The sequence below is a fragment of the Alligator mississippiensis genome, chromosome 5 (assembly GCF_030867095.1).
Source record: "Alligator mississippiensis isolate rAllMis1 chromosome 5, rAllMis1, whole genome shotgun sequence".
In the NCBI taxonomy this organism is placed as follows: domain Eukaryota; kingdom Metazoa; phylum Chordata; order Crocodylia; family Alligatoridae; genus Alligator; species Alligator mississippiensis.
The window spans coordinates 86,449,456-86,468,862 of NC_081828.1; the positions used below are offsets into that span (position 1 = coordinate 86,449,456).

At 42.7% G+C, this 19,407-nt stretch overlaps 1 protein-coding gene across 5 annotated transcripts in view; it reads right to left on the reverse strand.

The window, feature by feature from the left end:
- The window catches only part of FHOD3 (formin homology 2 domain containing 3), a 645,457-nt gene that overhangs the window by 138,751 nt on the left and 487,299 nt on the right, over positions 1 to 19,407 (reverse strand). For 4 of the 5 annotated variants that reach the window (XM_059728584.1, XM_019479159.2, XM_014611417.3 and 1 more), the window contains one exon: positions 7,401 to 7,526. The exons of the other annotated variant lie outside the window; for it this stretch is intronic. In XM_059728584.1, the coding sequence (XP_059584567.1) occupies positions 7,401 to 7,526 (126 nt within the window). The remainder of the gene's footprint in view (positions 1 to 7,400; positions 7,527 to 19,407) is intronic. 5 annotated transcript variants of the gene reach the window in all.

Consider the following 19,407-nt stretch of genomic DNA (forward strand, 5'->3'; position numbering starts at 1 on the left):
TGCCACTGCCAGCTGGGGCCAGCGCCAGCATCCGAGTGTGCCTGGCACAGCCCATGCCGAGCACTGGGAAGAGCCCAGTGCTGGCGCTGGTCCCAGCTGGCACCAGCAGCCTGCTGTCATCCTGAATGCAGATCTGGGGGCCTGCATCCCCTGGGAGGCTTGTGGGTCTGTGTCAAACTCCTCCTGGAGGGCACAACCCCAGGATCTGCATGCGGGATGACAGTAGGCTGCTGCTGCCAGTAAGTGATACTAGTTTTCCTTTGAACAGTTTGAGGTGCAGTTTCACAAAACCCCCTGCACCTATTTCCTTGAAACTTGGCATGCTTCATACCCTTAGAAGGGGCTACCATCCAAATCAGGCAAGACAAGATAAAGTTATAGGTATTTTCATGATCCCCCATTATAGCCTATGGGCAAAACGTCAAAATGCATCGAAACAGTGAAACAGTTTCGATGAAACGAAACAGAACAGTGCTTTGAAACAGCAAAATGAAACACTGTCCCTTTGAAATGGCAAAACGGAAGTTGAAATGAAACAGTGCTGTTTTGCACAGCTCTATTTTGTCTTCTTTGTTACACTATCACACTATTGCTCATGACAGAAATAATGGGATTACAAAATTGAGAATGATAAGGCTTTCTGGTTTGGGGGAAGAAGGAACTGGCTGGTGTGAGAAATGACAGGTGGGAGCAATATAAACTGTCGGTAATTTAAAATGAGAAGACTTCAGTGTCTTCTGTATTTGGAGTTACTCACCAACACAGAACAATAAAAGAAAATACAGAACTATAAATGCCCTTTCCTTTTTGGCAACATGGCAAAACAGTGCATTCTGTGATTAAACTCTCTTTGAGCAGGATTCTCCCATGGGTGTATTAGGTACTTCAGAAACCTGACTACCCACAGAAGAGAGGCAAAGAAATGAGACCAAGTAACAGGCTTGCAAGAAGGATCTGGCAAGAACTGCAGAGGAATACAGGAACCATGAAATGCTCAAATATCTTTTCCTTCTACTCTACACTCCCAAATACCAAAAAAAAAATAAAAAAAAAATCACAACACAAATCATGTTACTGCTGCCCTGAATTATAGGATTGCATTGATTCAATATAGAGCGTAGGGAAGGAATGGTTTTAAACACAGAAATGCCAATCCCTCTGCTTCTTTCCACCCAAGTTTAGGCTCTCATTTTCAGAAGCAAGCCACAGCCAAAGTTTTGAAAGGTCCCTTAGTCTAACTGAACATGGCATAAATCCTTCTGTTTAGTATGGGGTTAAATGTTTTTTTCCTTTCCTTTTTCATTTTCTAATGTCAGAAAAAACAAACTGAAAAATCACATAAGAAGCTCATCTTAGATAATTTTCTTTTAAGTGAAAAAAGATGAGGATATTCAGAACTTTTTACAAGATATGCTGTCCTTGGACACCTTGGTAATCATAAGATGAAAGATGAAAACACACTGTTGATCTAACTTGCATCTGCAGTTGCTTCTTGCCTGGCATTCCTCTCTTGAACCTGTGTAAATTTTTACTGCCAGGAAAAATAAGGAGATAAGAAGCCGTATCTGCATAATCTAACATAAATACCTCCAATGGAAGCCAATGAAAAGTTTCACGTTACCTTGCACTTACTGGTTGGTGATGAGTACAATCCACTATGCAAGAAGCAAAATTCCATCTTTGATTCCTTACTTGACTTGCAAATGTGTCTTGCAAATGTGACTTGCAATATTTTATGGAATCTTAGGATTCCATAAAATATTGCCCTTCTCAGAATACAGCTATAGTTACAGCTACATTGCCTGTATGCCTGGAATAACAGAGCAGCTCTGGATAGCACTTCTGGATAAAGTGGCTGGATAGAAAATAGGATGGGAATACCAAAGCCTGAAAATCAGTGGGTGCATCTACATGCAAAATTAATGCAACACAATAAACTCTGCCACGCATCACACCAGAGTTTATTGCTCCTGGGTACCACATTAACATATGTGCCCAGAACCATAGCATGTTGAGCCATGTTGGAGCATCTCTGGCTGGCAGAGGGGCCGGGGAGTCAGCTTGCTAGCCCAGGGCTGCTTCAACCCAGCTCAGCATGCTGGGGAGGGGTTGGCTGGGGCACGAGGGTGCTTTAGTGTGGTGCTAGCAAGCAGGCACTGAAACACCCTCATGCCCCAGCCAGCTCTGTCAATGTCTACATGTGTGTTGCAGTGCAGTAAATAACACTGCTGCAAGACAGTGCTTGTATTTACAAGTACTAACCTACAGTGGAGTTTAAAAGTTTACTGTGACTTAATAGGGTCCCACGTATAGATGTGGAGACTTTAACATGGAGCTAATTAGGGAGCTCTGCAGTAAACACCTTGTGTAGATGTGCCCAGAGAGCACTACCTCATAATAAAATGGGCTATTCAAAAATAAGCCTGTGTAAAGGAGTGAATCCTGTAGGCCAAACAAATCATAATAATGATGATGATGATGATGACGACAACAACAACAATATCATTATAGTTATTATTACTACTATTGTTAATATTACTACTATTATTATTTACACACCTCTGAACCACATACAAATTCCCATCATATATAAAGTCTAGAAACCTGAGATAATCACATTCACCTATTTTTGCAAAACAAAGATGTGCAAGTAATGAAGATAGCTCAGATCAGGAAGAGAGGGCCCAACAAAGGCCAAGAGACTGGAAAATTAACCTAACACACTGAGGCTGAAAGAGCTCAATTCTTTAAACTTAGTGAAGAGAAAGTTGAAAGGGGAACTGATCATTGTGCTTAGGTAATTACACATGGAGAAGAAATCTGGCAGTGGCTGAGGATGGGGTCAGGACTTTCTATCTTGCAGATAAAGGTACAATAAGATCTACTCGCTGGAGCTTCAAATTTGTCTAATTTCAAATCTGATGCAGTTTCTTAGCAGGAAGCTTAATACTCAAATATCTTACAATAAGAAGGCATGGGCCATCATTTAAAATAAGGTCAGTTATCTTTGTAAAAGGAATGCTTTAATCCAACTTTGGTGAGAAATGTTACAGGTCAGAAGAGATGGCTATAATGGTCCCTTTGTGGTGCTGGAATCTATGAATCTGTGAATTCTATGGCTTCATCGTCCCAGGCCATAAGCACTCTAGTCCTAAGTACTGGCCCAAGATCCTAAATGCTTTCTATGCAGACCAATTCATCTCAAACACTTAATTTTGGCAATATTCCTATCTTGTGTTTTGAGATTTCATATACTCCCTCTCTTCCCCCGCTCCCCCCCCCCATATTGGGATAACAGTAATTTCACTATAGTCCTTTTGAGTTCAATGCATTTCCTGTTTGTTTGTTTTTAGCTTTTTGTTGAGCTCCTGTCCTTCATTACTGAGGACTCTGCTACATGTTCAAATTAAAGATGGATAGAAACCAGCTATAAAGTTGTTACATATTTTCAAGCACTATGTAGCTGGTTGTCTCTTTTTATAGCCAGATAGACATTTTTATGGTGTGACTTTGCATATATGGCTGGTTTAAATTTATTGTGCAATTACCCAGTTAATTGCATAATACATAAAAAGCACAGCAAGGGCCTTAGGGATCATATTATTTTGTGTGTGAATACCTGAAAAACAAACTATTCAGGAATCCCCAACATCTATGAATCTATGAATCTCAAAGCACAAAGCAGTAAAAATACCATGTGATTTGACAGGCCAAAAATACAATATAGATAAAATTAAAATGAGTAGTTGACAACTAACTGTAGCCAAAAATTACTGGTAAGAAAGGTAATTGCACATGTGGCTGGTCTAAATTTATTGCATTATTAAGCAGTTAATTACACAATATATGTAACATGTGGTAGGGGCCTGAATCATCATTACTTATATTCATAAAAATTTCTGTGATCAGAAATCACTTGTTCAGATGGGTATTTTTTTTTAATTGGTGAACTACTTAAATTGATATTATTCTTCATTTCCATCTCTAAAAATTAATTCTATCTAAAATTGAATTCGCATTTCAAACTAGTTATTAATATGACTGCTTTCATAATAACAAAAGAAACAGTTATTGTACTTCAAGATAACTAATTTGGTAATCAATGAAATCTTATGGTAATGAAACAAGATACAGAATTTGTTCTGGTTTGGAACCTAGAACTAAACACATTACAAGACATGAAAGTGTATGTTTTTGGCTAGCTACTGGCTTAACAGTGAGCATGGTTTAGAGACTTGCAAATCTATGAATCCCTTCTGCAGTATATCGCCATGATAAATTCATAGTTCAGGAAGTTTACTATTTAGCATCCCATGTATTGTGACAGTAGACACAAGAAAAATACACATGTGGAAGAATACACAGCATAGTAATGATGTGATGTTCCTCTGTTCCCCTTGTTAAAAGTTGTCATCTAATCACATCTAAATCCAGTTGATTAGTAATTTACTACCATGTACTGCATTAAATTAAAATCTGATTCTGCCTCTCTGGATATCATAAGATGTGCTTACAGGTGTACAGTGTGGGTTAAGCCAGGCTGTCCCTGCATTCCCCAGCCCTGCTTGGCTGAATACTGCCTTCAGTGCCAGGCCCCCCCTTGGGCCACCAGCACCCCTGAAGCTGCAGGGCTATGTGGGCAGTGGGAAAGAGCTGGCACCACGTGTGTAGCATGGAAGTGGCAGCATCGCAGGAAGCCATATTCCCCTTCCCTTCTTTCCTCTCCTCAGGGGCTGGCAGGAGGAGGGAGACAGTGTGTGGCAACCTGCTCAGGAGAGCAGCACCAGGAAGGGAGGGGGCCACAGAATGATTCATGCTGGGAGGGCCCACTGTGCTTCTAGCTCCTGCCTCCCATCCCCTCAGCTCTGTGTGATAGTTACCCTAGTACCGCTGTTGAGCAGGGCAGGGTGGGGAGGAAGGGGGCTGGAGCATATGGCTGGAGGTGTCGGGGGCACTGCAGTGGAAGCCTCCCCCTCCTTACCACAGGTCAAAAGCAACTCGACTCCAGGCTCATACCCCATGGTCCCTGCAGTGCTTCAGGTGTCACCAGCAATGGTGCCCAGGGAGCCCCAGACTGCACGTGTTCATGTGTGTGTGGTGCCCCCTGACCATGGTACCCTGGGTGGTCAACCACATCATCCATCCATAAGGCCAGCTCTGGTACCTAGGCTACAACTTGACTTATGAAAATCAAGTTGAAGACAATACTTTCTATCTGCACTAGGAAAGTGTAGCTCCCTAGAATAGGTTTGGCTAAGCTGAATTAGCAGGTGGCATCTAAGCAAAAGTGGACTAGACTTCTCTGCCTAGGCAAGACAAGGCCTCAGAGGGGTTGTCACAGCCCAGCAGCCTCACTGGTATGCTTCCAGCTGAGTTGGGGCATGGTCAGTTCCATCCTTCCACTGTTGACATGGCCTACAGAAACACACAGATTCACTTTCCCATCAAGCCCTAAAATGTAAGGGTGCCTGTAGACATGTGGAGGGTGCCTGGGGTTTAATTTAAGGGTGCCTGTAGACATTAATTTAAGGGTGCCTGTAGACATGCGGAGAAGCTGATGACAGTGCATCAGAACAGACTCGATCAATCAAGTCTGCTGGAGCATGCACTTTAAGTAAAGCTCGTTGAACAAGCTGAATACAAGAGACACTGCACATGCTTTAATTAGAACCGCTCTAATTAAAGTGCCCCTCCCATATGTAAAGCACCCTCTCACCCCAGAGCACATGTAAAGATGCCCTAGCTTTCAGATTTTAACATAGAAGTTCCTCACAGTCCTAATGTTGATGTCTATTACATATGCAAGCAAGTGTTAACTTTTAAATGAATTTCTTGTAAATGAATTAGCTGTATTCTACAAGCACCTACAAACAACAAAAAGCCTTGAAACAACTGTTCTTCTTTACAATAATTATAGATGAATAATCTAAGAGCTTCAAAAGAACTGGAATGCATGTCGGCATCTGTTTTTTCTAAGGTGCAAGACAGCCAGGGAGCTGCTTTGGAGTCTTTTGTTCTGGTTTTGTTTGACAATAATTTGACTCAGATTGGGAAAGATGAATCCAGCCAAGTTGGTGTAGGAAGATGAGCAAATGAAAAATTGTATCTTTCACCACAGGTATATTTAATGTAATTACTCACTTGAAGCTATATTAAATCAATACCTTGTGGTTGGAAACATTTATACATTGAAGAATTTGACATGAACTGCTCTAAACAGAAGACTCAACTGTGGAAAAGACTGAATGCAGCAAGTAATTTAAAAAATCCTGAGAAAAGAATGCCAAGGATAATTAAACTCATTAAAAGATGATTTGGTAATTAAACTTTAGTGGCAAAAGACTCTAGGAAATACTTCGGTATAGGTAGATTGGTTAGAGGCAGCAGGAACCAATTTACACAGGGAGCAAGAGGCTTTGCTTACAACAAAGCAAGTCAATGGCCTAGATTAGAATTTAAGGTTTGAGGCAAAGGAGGCCTTATTAGCTGCTAACTTGCAGAAAGCTTTTGATAAATTAGGGGACAATTTGGCAACATGTGAACCTTAGCCCATCAGACCTTATTGGAAATTATTTAAGGTTAACCAGCCTTGACAGCAGTATAATTAAAAGCTCCTACCTCTCCCTCTTTAACCCAGCATGATATCCTTTGGCGTTGTCATTTACTTTCAAGCAGTAACAGTCAGTTAATTTTTGGTGGTCTAAAACCTCTAGCCACATAGAATTTCTTGCGTGTATCTATAACATTCTTTCTTTCTATATTTCTTCTAAGTGCCTTAGTGGACCATAAATTCATCACGGTATTTTGATTGCTCATAGACAGCATTTTTTAAAAAGAGTTAGTTAGTAAGTTAGTATGTGGTTCTCTCAAATATGGTGGGAAACAGTTAGCTTGCAATTTGAAAAATATGAAATGAATGGCACTTTTTCAAGAAAATGAAGGTCTAAAGTTATGCCGTGGGAAGTCTGAGCTAGTACATACTCTGAAGAAGTTCAACTTGATTTAACTTGGTCTGTATTAGAGCTGAAATGTGTAAGACATTAAAATGGGGCAAAATACAAATTAGCTTTAATTAGCTTTTAATGCCTATAGATTGTATTACCTGGAAATAATCCTATTTTAACTGTTGCAAATAGAAGAAGCAAGGTAGGGTGGAACTAGATGTAGCATCTAAGAACTGCACCACAAGAAATCCATCTAAAGTGAGTGATAGAAGAAAACATTTCCAGGTCTTGGTAAATTATCTTTCCAAAACTTAGAACAGACCTGACTAGAAATTCTTTTTAAAATTCAGATAAGAAAAAACATATGTCATCATTCCCATTATCTCCTTTTTTTTTCTCTGTGTGTAGGAACAGACTCATAATACAAATTTAATTATGAGGACCTTTCTTACAAACCTTTCAGTTTTTGTCTCCTGTGGTGGTGAGAGGACTGCCCCAGAATGAGAAGTAGGCGTTGTAGGTGCACTTAGTCCAGAGTGAGGTCGGGCAGAAGAATAAGAGTTGCTGCCATAGCTACTGTATCTTAAGTTGCCAAAACAAGAGGTGGGAGGCAGAAGGGAGAGAAAAGTGAAAAGAGACAGAAAATAATCAGTCAGCAAGTGGACGTGAGGCAGAGAGTCCTCTTTACTCGTAAATGGGGAACAAAGGATACTCCAGAACTTTGTCAACTTTTAAGTTTCTAAGTACAGTGTCTTTAGTTCCAAACTTTGAAAAAGGTAGCCTATCAGCTGAATTTAATATAAACCATATCAAGGGCATTTTAAATATTGCATGTGGAGTTACTGGTATGAAGGTTAAAAGAGATTAGAATGCAACTTTAAAAGAAACAGCAGCAAGTTGGAATATGTAATTGACTGCTCAGTTAGTCAGAAATTTATTGCCTAGTTCAGAATCTGATAATCAACCATTAGAAAAGGAACCAAAAAGATCAATATCAGAAGTATCATTCCTAGCAAAATAAAGGAAAACACCAGTATTCCCCATGTGTCATCAGAACACGGACTCACATGATTTGCTAATGTTTATGCTATAAATGAAAAGCATCCAAATTCATTTACATTAAAACACTCAGTATTTTCTTTTCCCACCCCCGATCATTTCCCCATCATTTCTTATGATGCCTGTAAAAAATCATCACCGCAGTTAAAAAGGCATGTCTCCGGAAGTACGGCTTTAGGAATTTCTACCATCCATTCACTCCATTAAAAAAAAATTTTGAACTTCAATATGAGCTTACTGATCAAAGAGAAATTGTTTCCAGGACTCTTGGAATGGTCACCTCCCCAGAGCCCCATGCATCAATGTTTTCCTCCTGGCTTTTCTACTGAGTGGAAAAGGCAACTACCCTACTTTTATGTGCCTCCTAACCGCTCCACTGTCATAATTAAATGACATGTCAAGGATGTGTAAGAGGCTCTGGATTTGGAAAAGTTATAGCATTCCTTTTTACTTTTCACTAGAGAGAAAGGCACCTTTCTTATTAGGATTTTATCCCATCTGGTAGGTGGATTATTCCATAAAGTCAACCCACCAAAATGATAAAAGTCCAGGCAAGAAAAGTACAATGTCACTTTTGTCTTAACAGCTCATTACATTAAATTGACCTTGTTTATCTTGTCCCTCATCTTCCCTCTTAAAATGTCAGCATGGTGTACCTTCTCTTCATCCAGGCATTTTATCTGAACACCTAGGTGTCTTTTTCAGCTAAATTTAATCTTGCTTCACATGAAGATCCAAACATTCTTTGGAATATAATCTGCAGCACTGACCACCATGATCAGAGTTAAGGCTAGAGTTAAATTTAAAAGATAAGGGAGGAAGGGATTTTACCACGAATACATCTTCCTCACATTGTTTACTTTATGACAGCATGCGTGTTTTAACTCATTCCTCAAGCCTGTGAGTCGGCTTCAGGATGATTTCCCTGAATAGAGAAGGAGACATCAGGAGAAGGAACTAAATGGAGACTTTCTATACAAAACGAAAATCTGGGAACTTACTTTCTATTAGTTTCTGTGGACCAGAATCTGCTTGGGAAATGGACAGAGACCTGGAGGGCGTGCATAGCACAGGTCCTCCTTTGTTATAGACATATGAAGTTGCTATTGGTCTTTGCTTTGACATAGATTCAATTTGTGGCCAGAAACAAATCAATCAATTTATATACCTCTCCTTCTCAAACTAAGAAGTGAAGATAACAGTTAAAAACACTTCATAGGCTGTTGTGAGGATTAATTCTTGTAAAAGCCTTTGAGGAAGGGAACCCTCTATGTTGGCCAAGTATTAAGCAATGGAATAGTAAAGCTCAGTTGTGTTTGAAGCATATTAGGGTTATATAGCCTGCAATAACTAACTAATAGTTATTAAAGGTTCCTATGTCTGTCGGCGATAAATGACATTGGCGCGGGTTCAAAACTACAGAAGCCTTATTAAACTACTTATTAAAAATAATAATTACAGGTTGAAATTTGTCGTAGCATGTTAAATTCAGTAAATTATTTTGTATTAAAAAATCAATAAAAATAAATTTTTAGTCTATACAAAATATTTACCAGATGGCTATTGAAAACATATGCAATGAGGACTTGCTAGCATGTGCAATAAGGGCAGTATAACTACTAATTTGCTGTTAAACCTCTGAGTGTTATTAATAAGCAATTATTTTATAAATATGATTGTAACTATATTTTATAAATATGATTATGTAAATAACTTTAGAAAACTTATTCAAGTTTATAGCTGAAAGCTTTAATTTAAAATGTTATTTTCTTTTGAAGTATAAAAACCACCCTTTCATTTCTTTCCAGTTTGTTCTAGACTATTTTAATATTTATATTTAATGCACATGAGGCCAAGATGATACCCCTATGATGGGATACCAACTGGAAGAAATTACATCTGTGCTCTTGATGAAGGAGATTCTATTCCTTGCTGCTCCCCTCCCCTCCCACTCCAAAATGTACAAGTGTTCATTCTTCAGAGACTGTCTTTCAAGGGAGATCTTCCAGGTGCCAAGCTGGAAGCTCTTTCCCTGAGACGGGGTAGGTTTCCTCTGGGAGAGATTGAATGACTGCTTGTATGCTCCTAGTTTCTACCAGGAAAGCAGGGATTCTCCAGCAGAAACATAATGCCTGTATGTAGCCTATCACATTTAACAGGCCCAATATGCTCAGCAGCTGGATGTGCTTTACTTTAGCAGCCTATGGTTAATCATCCTAAGCAATGACACAGGACAGCTTCTTCAAGGTTAGGGACAGAAATGATGCATAAACTGGTATAAGTGGTCTGAAACCACTTCAAATCTGTAACACAACAGAAGTTCAGTCCACAAAAAACACTTTTAAATGGCCAAAACCAATTTAAGATAAACCTAGATGGATGTAGTATCAGACTTAACTGATGCAGGTTAAATCAGTTTATTCAACTTCTGTCCCAGATCCCCTCCAGATTCAAGTCGACTCACAGTCCTTCAGCATCCCAGGATGCTTTGTACCTTCCCTACAACCCCTTCTCCCCCCTCCCTCCCAACAGGGTGGGTAGGCTAGCCTTGGCTCAAGCAGCTTGCTCCAGCTGAGCAGGAAGGTGTGCTCTAGCCGTCCCCCCTCCCCCCTCCTGGTTCTGTCCTGGGCCACTGCAGGCATGTGGCTGCATCTCCAGAATCAAAAGTAAATGCTTGTTCACTTACTTATTGGTTCAATCTATGCAGCTTATACTAACCTGTGAAAACTGAATCAATTCAGTCTCAGTCTTTTTGACTGTCTGTACTGAGCCCAAAAGATGAAAAGTGATCAAAGAAACAGATTTAAAGCACCACAAACCTACATGCACACTGTCTTACTGATCATCTGTATTCCTCTCAAGTCCCTAGATAGATGTGATTTAGCTTGAGTGCCTCCTGTAAGACTTTAGGGGATAAAAACTCTCCAATTCCCAGGGTACGTCTATGCTGCTGTTTGAACTGACTCTTAGGCTCACTCTTAGCTTGTCTTACACCTCAGGAAAAAGAGATGCCTTCCCATCTACATCACTTTACTGCAGTTGCATACCAAACACAGAAGGAAAGAGAAGTAATGAATGGTCAGACTGATTTGTAGAGGAACTTCACCCAAGCCCTTCTAGGACCAAGTCTGCTGGCTACTTCTCCTCCTCCAGTTTGGCTCTGTTACAGTTCAGTAGAGCAAGAAGTCTAATGCTGGCAAACTCCCTGTGCTTGTGACTATAATCCAAAACGAATTCTGAACACGCTGCAAGGGTAGGGCTTGACTTCAGGCCTTTAAACCTGGGAGAGCTTCTGGAGGCAGTTGGACTGCTGCTGGGGTAAGCAGAGGGTTTTTAATGTTGTCGGCCCATGGGACAACCTGACACAGCTGTACAGACATGCCCTCAGTCAGTCAATACTGGTCTGTAGCATCTGGCAGGCCTTCCTCTCCTCACTCTCCCTAGTGCTGATCTTCTAACAGTTCCCAGTTCTCAGGCTTGGCAACAGTATTTGGTCTGAGGACTCAGCCTTTCACAGCTCTAAACCTGGCTGTTGTGTATGTTGGGATGTTCTTCTAAGTCATTTTTTCACCTTTGCTCCTTGGTTTCTTTTATAAATTCCTTTGATCTAATGTTATGCCTTTAGGCAAGGTAATAACACAAAAATCCTGGTATTTATAAGAAATACAAATATTTTTCATTTATGAGACTTCAAGGTAATTATGCTTGTCAGAATAGTTTCTTAATTTTTGCTGCATGGTTTTGTTTTCTGTAGATATAAACCATACCATGATTTATACATGTCTTTACCAGCTGGAAATTGGATTGCTGTGATGTGATCTGCATAGAATTACACCATCAAACAAGCCAATTGCAGTAAATGCAAAACATGGTTGCTTTCCTATAAAGCTGCATTTACACAGGCAGCATGCTATACCACTTTTCCACCCCCTGAACTACTGCTTAAATACCTCTGAGGATCTGGGTCTGAGAGACGTGAGTCATATCTTTATTTTCCACTATAGCAGAGACATTAATCTGAGGCAATCAAGCTAACAGGCATTCCCCAATACACAAGAAAAATATTCTCACTGAAGAACCCTTAGTTTCCTACCTCAATTGCCATAGTCCATACAGTTATGCTACACGTTGACAAGATACTTCAAGTCAAATATATTCTCCCAGGCCTTTAATGTCACAGTAGGTGTGGCTTTTGGATGCCATATGAGAAGTTCCACTTACAGCATTAAGTAGACTTCAGTGGCAGGAAGGATGGGTTTAAAAGGTGTTTAAGATGTAAATTCTACTGAACTGCTATTATACCATTCTGCCTGTGTTTGTGGTGTGTATTTTATTCTATGCACCATGCTAAAAGTTTAATGGCAAGAGTCTTTGAGAATCAGGAATTTCAAAGCTGAAATGCAAGATTTTCAAAAGCACTTGGCATTGGATTGACTCCTGACTCTACTCCCAGAATGCAGCAGGAGTTTTACAACCAAGTTCAAGAGAAGCAGAGTCAGGCAAATCTTGAAAATTCTCCCATTATTAACAATCAAACTTGTCTGGTGTATTTTGTGTTTTCTTTATGTCTGCCCCTTCTTTTCTGCCCTTTTCTGCCTTTCCCAGAGGCAGAAAAGAACTGCTTGTCTTTTTTGCTGATTGGGCTAATGGCTGATCTGCTATCCATCAAAGCCAGAAGGTTAAAGAAAGCATCTCTAGAGACAATCCTCTACCCAAGTGGTTCTCAAGCTTTTTAGGCTCTAGGCACCCCTCCAAAATTTTGCAAAATTTAATGCAACTCCATTAAACCGCCCTTAATTGAAATATATTATACATATTACACACTTTATAATTCTATTATTAATTCATGTGTTATCAATCAATCAGGTCACTGTAATATTATTTTCACCCCACTGTTACCACAGCCACGGCCAGGTGGATCTTTGCTGTGTACTGCTTACACAGCCAGATTGGGAAGCGACTGTGGCAGCAGTATGTGCTCTTGTCATAGCTCTTCCTGGTCCGACCCTGCATGGAAACTTCTGGAAGCAGACATGCAGGGTAGATGGAGTTGTTCTGCATGCCTCTGCTTTCAGACTAGTGGTTGCAGTAGCAAGGTGTGCTTGTCTGCATTACAGTACACAGGTGGGCACACCATTTCTGCTGCAGCTCTTCCTGGTTTGGCTCCAATGTGCTTCCTAAAAACATGCAATGCAGTGCTACCTGATGGCAGCAGCATTTATCTCCAAGCTGCCACCACCATGGAGTGGACAGCCCCACATACCTCTGTTTTCAGGAGATATGTCAGAGTCAAACCAGAAAGAGCTACAGCAGAAGCTTCCACGGCCACTTGTCACTTTCCAACCTGACTCCTGACAGCAGAGATACGGGCAGTGCCGCAGGTTCTTACAGCACTCCAGTTGAGACCTCATTTGAATTAGTATCTGGCTTGTGGGTTTAAGTCTTCACACTGCCTGTCAGTCTAATTAATCCTCACACAGCTAACCCGCACAACAATGTTATACGTAAACACATTACAGTGTTATTCGCTTTTTAACAGCTCATTAGTACTTTTATTTTATCCTTCCTCTTCCCCTTGAAACTCCCAGCAGTGCAGAGCCCCTCTTCAGAAAAAGAATGCCAAGGCTAAAGGGGTATCATTAAGAGATGGAAGTAGGGTAGGGCCTGGGAACACACTTTGCATTGATAAAAAGCAGTGGATACCAGAAAGATCACTATTTAGGTGAACTGGTATGGGGCGCGTGGGGGGGGTGGGGCGGAATTAATGGAGCTAACTGACTTGATTAGCACCCTCTGAACACATGGAAATCATTTCCATGCACCCTGAAAGTGTTCATCCATCCCCTCCACTAGCCCTTCCTCCCTGGTGCACCAATGTAAAATGCCTCTGTCCCTGTTTCATTGGCCTCTGTACTTCTAGGAATCAGTCTCCTTGTTCAGTTATGCAACTTTGGCAGACTCAGGCCTACTTAAAACGCTGTCCAGCCTCTCATTATGAGGAAGTGACACCAGACAACCCACCTTAAACTAGGCCCCAGATCCCATGAAAAGGATTTGAAAAATGAAGATGGCCAGGGTAAAACTCCACTGCAGAGTTATTAAGCAACAGGAGACATGTTGGAACCTGCTTATTTAATCTACTGGTTCTTTCTACTATGCAAAACATATGTGCGTTATCAGCAAAGGAAGATCACTATCAAGGAGTAGAGGAGGCCTAGTAGAAAATAGAAAGAAGGAACATTTCAATTCCAAAGGAACCTCAATTTTTAATGTGTGATTAGCAGGGATCTGCGTTTTTCATTTTCCACAGAAAAACAGAGAAAACCACGGACTCCCTGTTTTTCTGGGAGAAAAAGTGGATTTCTGTTTTTAGCAGAGAAATCCGCAGTCTCTGCTTTTGCAAAGAGGTCTTGCAGGCTGGCACAGCTCCAGCCTGCAAGAGCCAATTGCAAAAAGGGAGAGAAACTCCAGCCCTTCCCGGAGGGGAAGGGAGAGGGGGGAGGGTGGGGCCTGACCCTCTGAGGCAGCCAAGGGTGGGCTCAGGCTCAGGCTCAGGCTCGCTCTTTGCCCCTGGAGCACAGAGGTAAGTGAGGGTGTGGGGCAGGGCTGGGGAAGATGGTTAGGGCTGAGGGAGTGGGGGGTGTTGCTGGCCCCAGGCAGCACATCACAGCTGGGAGCAGGGCCAGGGGGTGAGGGCAGGGATGCCCATCAGCGGGGGGGCTTTGAGGGCAAGCAATGCGGGGTACAGTGTGGTGGTGCCAGCCATGTGCAGGCTGCACACATGCTGCCTGGCTACCTGCCCAGGGGAGAGGGAGGCTGGCATGCGGACGGAGAACAGCTCCGTGGCCGGCTCTGCAGTCACAGCGAGGGATGGGGGTGCCGGGTTGGGGGGACTTGGGCTTGCACACGGTGGCTGCTGCCGCTTACCTGGAGGCCCGTGATGGCAATGACAGCTGCTGCCTACAAAACCTCCCACTGCTGCCGTGTACCTGTGCCTGGAGCTGTGTGGCCAGCTGCTGGACGGCGGCAGCAGCGGCGGCGTGGTGGCCAGGCGGCACACAGCCATCCCCACCACCACCCCGTGCCATGCTGTGCTCTGGCTGCTTGCCAGCCTCCCCCTCCCCTGGGCAGGCAGCTGGGCAGCATGTGTATGGCCTGCACATGACGGGCACCACCACACTGCGCATTGCATTGCTTACCTGCAAAGTGCCCCCCACAGAGGGGCACCCCAGCCCTCACCCTCTAGCCCTGCTCCCAGCTGCGATGTGCTGCCTGGGGCCAGCAGAAACCCCACTTACTCAGCCCCCAACCATCTTCCCCGGCCCTGCCCCACAGCCCCCAAGCCCCACTTACCTTGAGGATCCAGGGGTGAAGGGCATGGCACAGCAGTGGCAGTGCTTGCCCGCAAAGCCCTGCCACCCTGCATACAGCCACCACCCACCACCCCGCACTGCCATGGTGCCGTGCAGCCAGTTGCGGGGCATGCCACTGCATGCAAGCCCCCCGTTTCACCCCCCCCCCCAGCTGGACGGCATGTATGTGGCTTGTACACAGTGGTTGCCACTGCACTGCCATTGCCGTGCTCAGTGCCACTTGCCCACAAAGCCGTGTAGGTGGCCGTGGGATGGTAGCGCAGGGTGCAATGGCAGAGTTGTGGTGGCGGCCTCCGTGTGCAAACCTACTGTCGGGCCGGCCGGCATGTGTGTGGCCCACAGAGTGGCATCCCTGTCCTCACCCCCTGTCCCTGTTCCTGGGAGTGGGCACAGGGGCACACTCCCCCCCTTCTTAATCTACCCCCCTAGCACCTTCCCTTTTCCCCGCCCTGCCCCGTCCCTTCCCCCCACACACACTTACCTGCTAGGGTGGGTGTCAGTATGTGTGAATATGCATTATATATCTTGAAGAGGAACCGGGTGAAATAATGGCAACAAAGACCAAAGAGGGAGTGTCAATCAAGTTAAAATATGGGCTCACATGACTAAAACTAATACAGCATGTTCTAGAAACAACGCACCACAGCATACAGTACTATAAAGCTCTTGAAAGGTATTTTTCATTTATCTAAAAATTAATATCAGCTGTGTAAAATCTACCTGTTTTCCCTCATCACCTCTGTTTCCTTTTCTTTTCCAGATGCTGGAGATTCTTCAAAGTCATAGGAGAAAAGGTGAAAAGGACTGTGTGGTACATAAGGCAATTTTTCTACTGTTGGAGATGCCTTTGGTGTAATGGATGCCGATGAATTTTGGTAGTTTGAAGAAACTGATGCAGGTGAGGATGGTGATGAACAAATAGAATGACAGTATGAGACAGATGAATCAGCAAGAGAAGCTGAGTTGCTAGATGGACTCTTTGCTTTAGAGTGTGAGGGAGGCTTCTCAGCTTGGAAAACAGAACTCGAGACAGTCGAAGAATCGGAACTCTGTGAAAGGGTTTCACTTGCAACCTCCTGTGCATCTGGAACCTCGCTGTAGGGGAAAGTGTTGCAAGGAAGAAAAGAGGGTAGGCAGAGCAAACAAGTAAAAAGGACATCAAAAGATCAAATAATTAGAGGTGGTGGTGGGAGGGAGGGGGGAGGGAGTCTGAAAGAGTCAAGCCAAAAAAAAGCTTCTCAAATGTAGCCTTTTACCATCACTTTAAAAAGCCAAGAAGCACAGGGCTTGGTATCCTAAAGGATAAAGCTAAGGGTTTTCTGGGGATCTGAAAAACTGAGAATGGAAGGGTTTGGCTGAGGAAGGGAAGGGATTTAATTACAGAAATTCAGAGTTTGGAATCTAGTCTTTTCCAACTTTTCCACTACTCTTTTCTGTGCTATCTGCAAGTGCAAGGGAAGCTGGTTTTTGCACCAGAGAAGTACAAAATAACCATACTATACTGGAGCATCTCACCCACAGAACAGATCATTTAGTATTTATTCTGTATGCCCTGTAATGCCCACTTATGTCATTATAACCTGGTAGTCTCATATAACATCACTTACATCAGCACATTTATTAAAGATGCAGACATAAATGAACCAATTCAGCAGTCTATCAAATCCCATTTTGGCATTAAAAGCAATAACACATCCAGCTGTTTGTTTATTTAAGTCCTTCCATAGTGTTCATTCCTTTTATATTTGGGTGTCATTTATATAATTTATTTTATGCAGAGATACCAGTAAAACAAAAGGAATAGAAAAGCTCTTTGCATTGACCTGATCTATCCACCTATACCAGGTTATTGTTAGGCTGCAGACACACATTCATTTGTAGCACTACAAAATGCCTCAGAACTTTGTAGTGCTATAAAAACAGAGCTCTATGCAGGAGGCATGCATGCAGAGGCTCCTGCCTAGAGCAGTACAAAGTTACAAAGAAGGCATTCAGCAGTGCGCTCTCCAGCCAGGAGGCAATAGGGGGCTAATTTTTCCTCCCCCACTGTCACCCAGGGGAGCCTGCTAGTAAGCCTGATTAGTGACAGCTAGCCCTATCCCCTGTAGGCAGTGGGGTCTATATTTGACAGCTGCTGCTCTAGGACTCAGATTGGGCCCAGAAGCTATCAAAGACACCCCTGCCCTTTATTGCCATCCCCAGGGATGGCAGGGACAAGGACAGCTGCACCTCTAGAGATGGCATTGGCAGGGGTTGTGTTAGACAGCTGTTACCGTTTGTGGCAGAAGAATCTGCCCTCTCTACTGATGCCCCCCTACAGTAGCAGCACCTCTTCATATTGCTCCTTCAGGCATCAGCTGCTTAGGCACCAGCCCCTGCTGCAACAGTGGTGATAGCAGAGTCCCCACCACAGCTGTAGCTGTGTCAGCCACCACAGCAAATAGAGCTGCAGCTCTGCTCTTCACCAGCTATCAGAGAGCCAGCTGGTATCCCTCCCTCTCTCTTGGAGCCCTAACATGTGACATTTCCATGTGTTACATGTGGGGCTACAAAATGTAGCACCACAAAGACGTTTTTGCTCGAAATAAGAACTTTTTTGTGTAGATCTGCCTTCTTTGTAGTATTTCAGCCACCCTGAACATACGCATGTTAGGTTTTAGTAGTGCATTTATACAGGTGTATCTAGCACTACAAATGTAGTGCCTGTCCACAACCGTACTCTGAAAGAGAAGAGCCAGGACCTTCTCTTGAGGAGCCCTGGTATCTGCATTCATGCCAATCTGCTAGCTTTTGTGTTTGGAAGGCGTAGATGGTAATAGCAACCATGACCTATACTGGACCACTAGGTTAATTTCAGCTGCCCTAGACCTTTGTACTCCAACTATGTAGAGTGAGTACCCAGGCTGTGGGCAGGAGGAGTAGACTTACAAGGCAACTAACATACACTACTGAAGTTCTTTATGTGGTGGCTAATCATTAAATTACAGGAGTCTTCATGAGAGGACAACAGGCTTTGCTAATATCATCCCTCTCTTTCACATTAAATCTGCTGTTGATTAATAGTGAAGACCCAAACTTGACTGGGCTAGAAGAATAAGCTTTAGTATTTTTGAGGCCAATGCTTCCACAACAGCAACGCACTAGGTAAGCGGGGAAACCTCACCTACTTCACATGCTGTGCTTAATAGAAAAGCCTGGCCTTAAACCAATATAGTTCCATTTTTCCTGACAAAATAGTTTGAAACAATTTTCTCACTGCTTAGGTCATACAGCGTGCTTCTACAGGGTGCATTTACATGTGCACACCTGTACTGTGCAGTAAATATGGACACTTACGTTGACTAACTTTAGTCCCAAGTCAGAGAACACACAGTGTTAATGCACTTTAACGCCTCCATGTACAGATGCCGGCCAATTCCTGCTTATTGCACAGTAAACTTAGGCCAGCATAAATGCATGTGTAGACATACCCACAAGTTAGATAAACATGTCACAAACTTTATGAAACTCAGCTCTTTCTCTGTACATGGTGTTGTCACAGATTCAGGTAATTTGCTAGCAACTCACTTACTAGTTGTAACTTTAGGAATTGGCTTTGAGGAAATTATCACTTATTTTTATATTTTCAGGTGGCCATTGGCTAGATTTGCAGACTGGAAGACATTAATAACAACTTTACAATATTTTCTTTGGAATTGGCACATTAAACTGTTTCCTTTCCTTCTTCCATGCTGTAGAAGTCTGTATGAATGTGGTTGAGGGGGAAAAAAAATCCAATCTCATTTTGCAGAAATGCAGAGCCAAACATTTTAACCTAAATCAAATGGCTGTCTAGAAGGGAGAGCATATTTTCTTTTTTCCAATTTATTTATTGGGACAAGGTTGCTTTGGCCAAATCCACATATGCAGCAGAAATTCATGGAAAATTTTACATTTGAGAAAATATATGATAGCTAGGCTGTTTATATATTCACGCATTCAGACACAAATGTGCACACATATAAAATGATATACATCTCTCAGATTCGCCC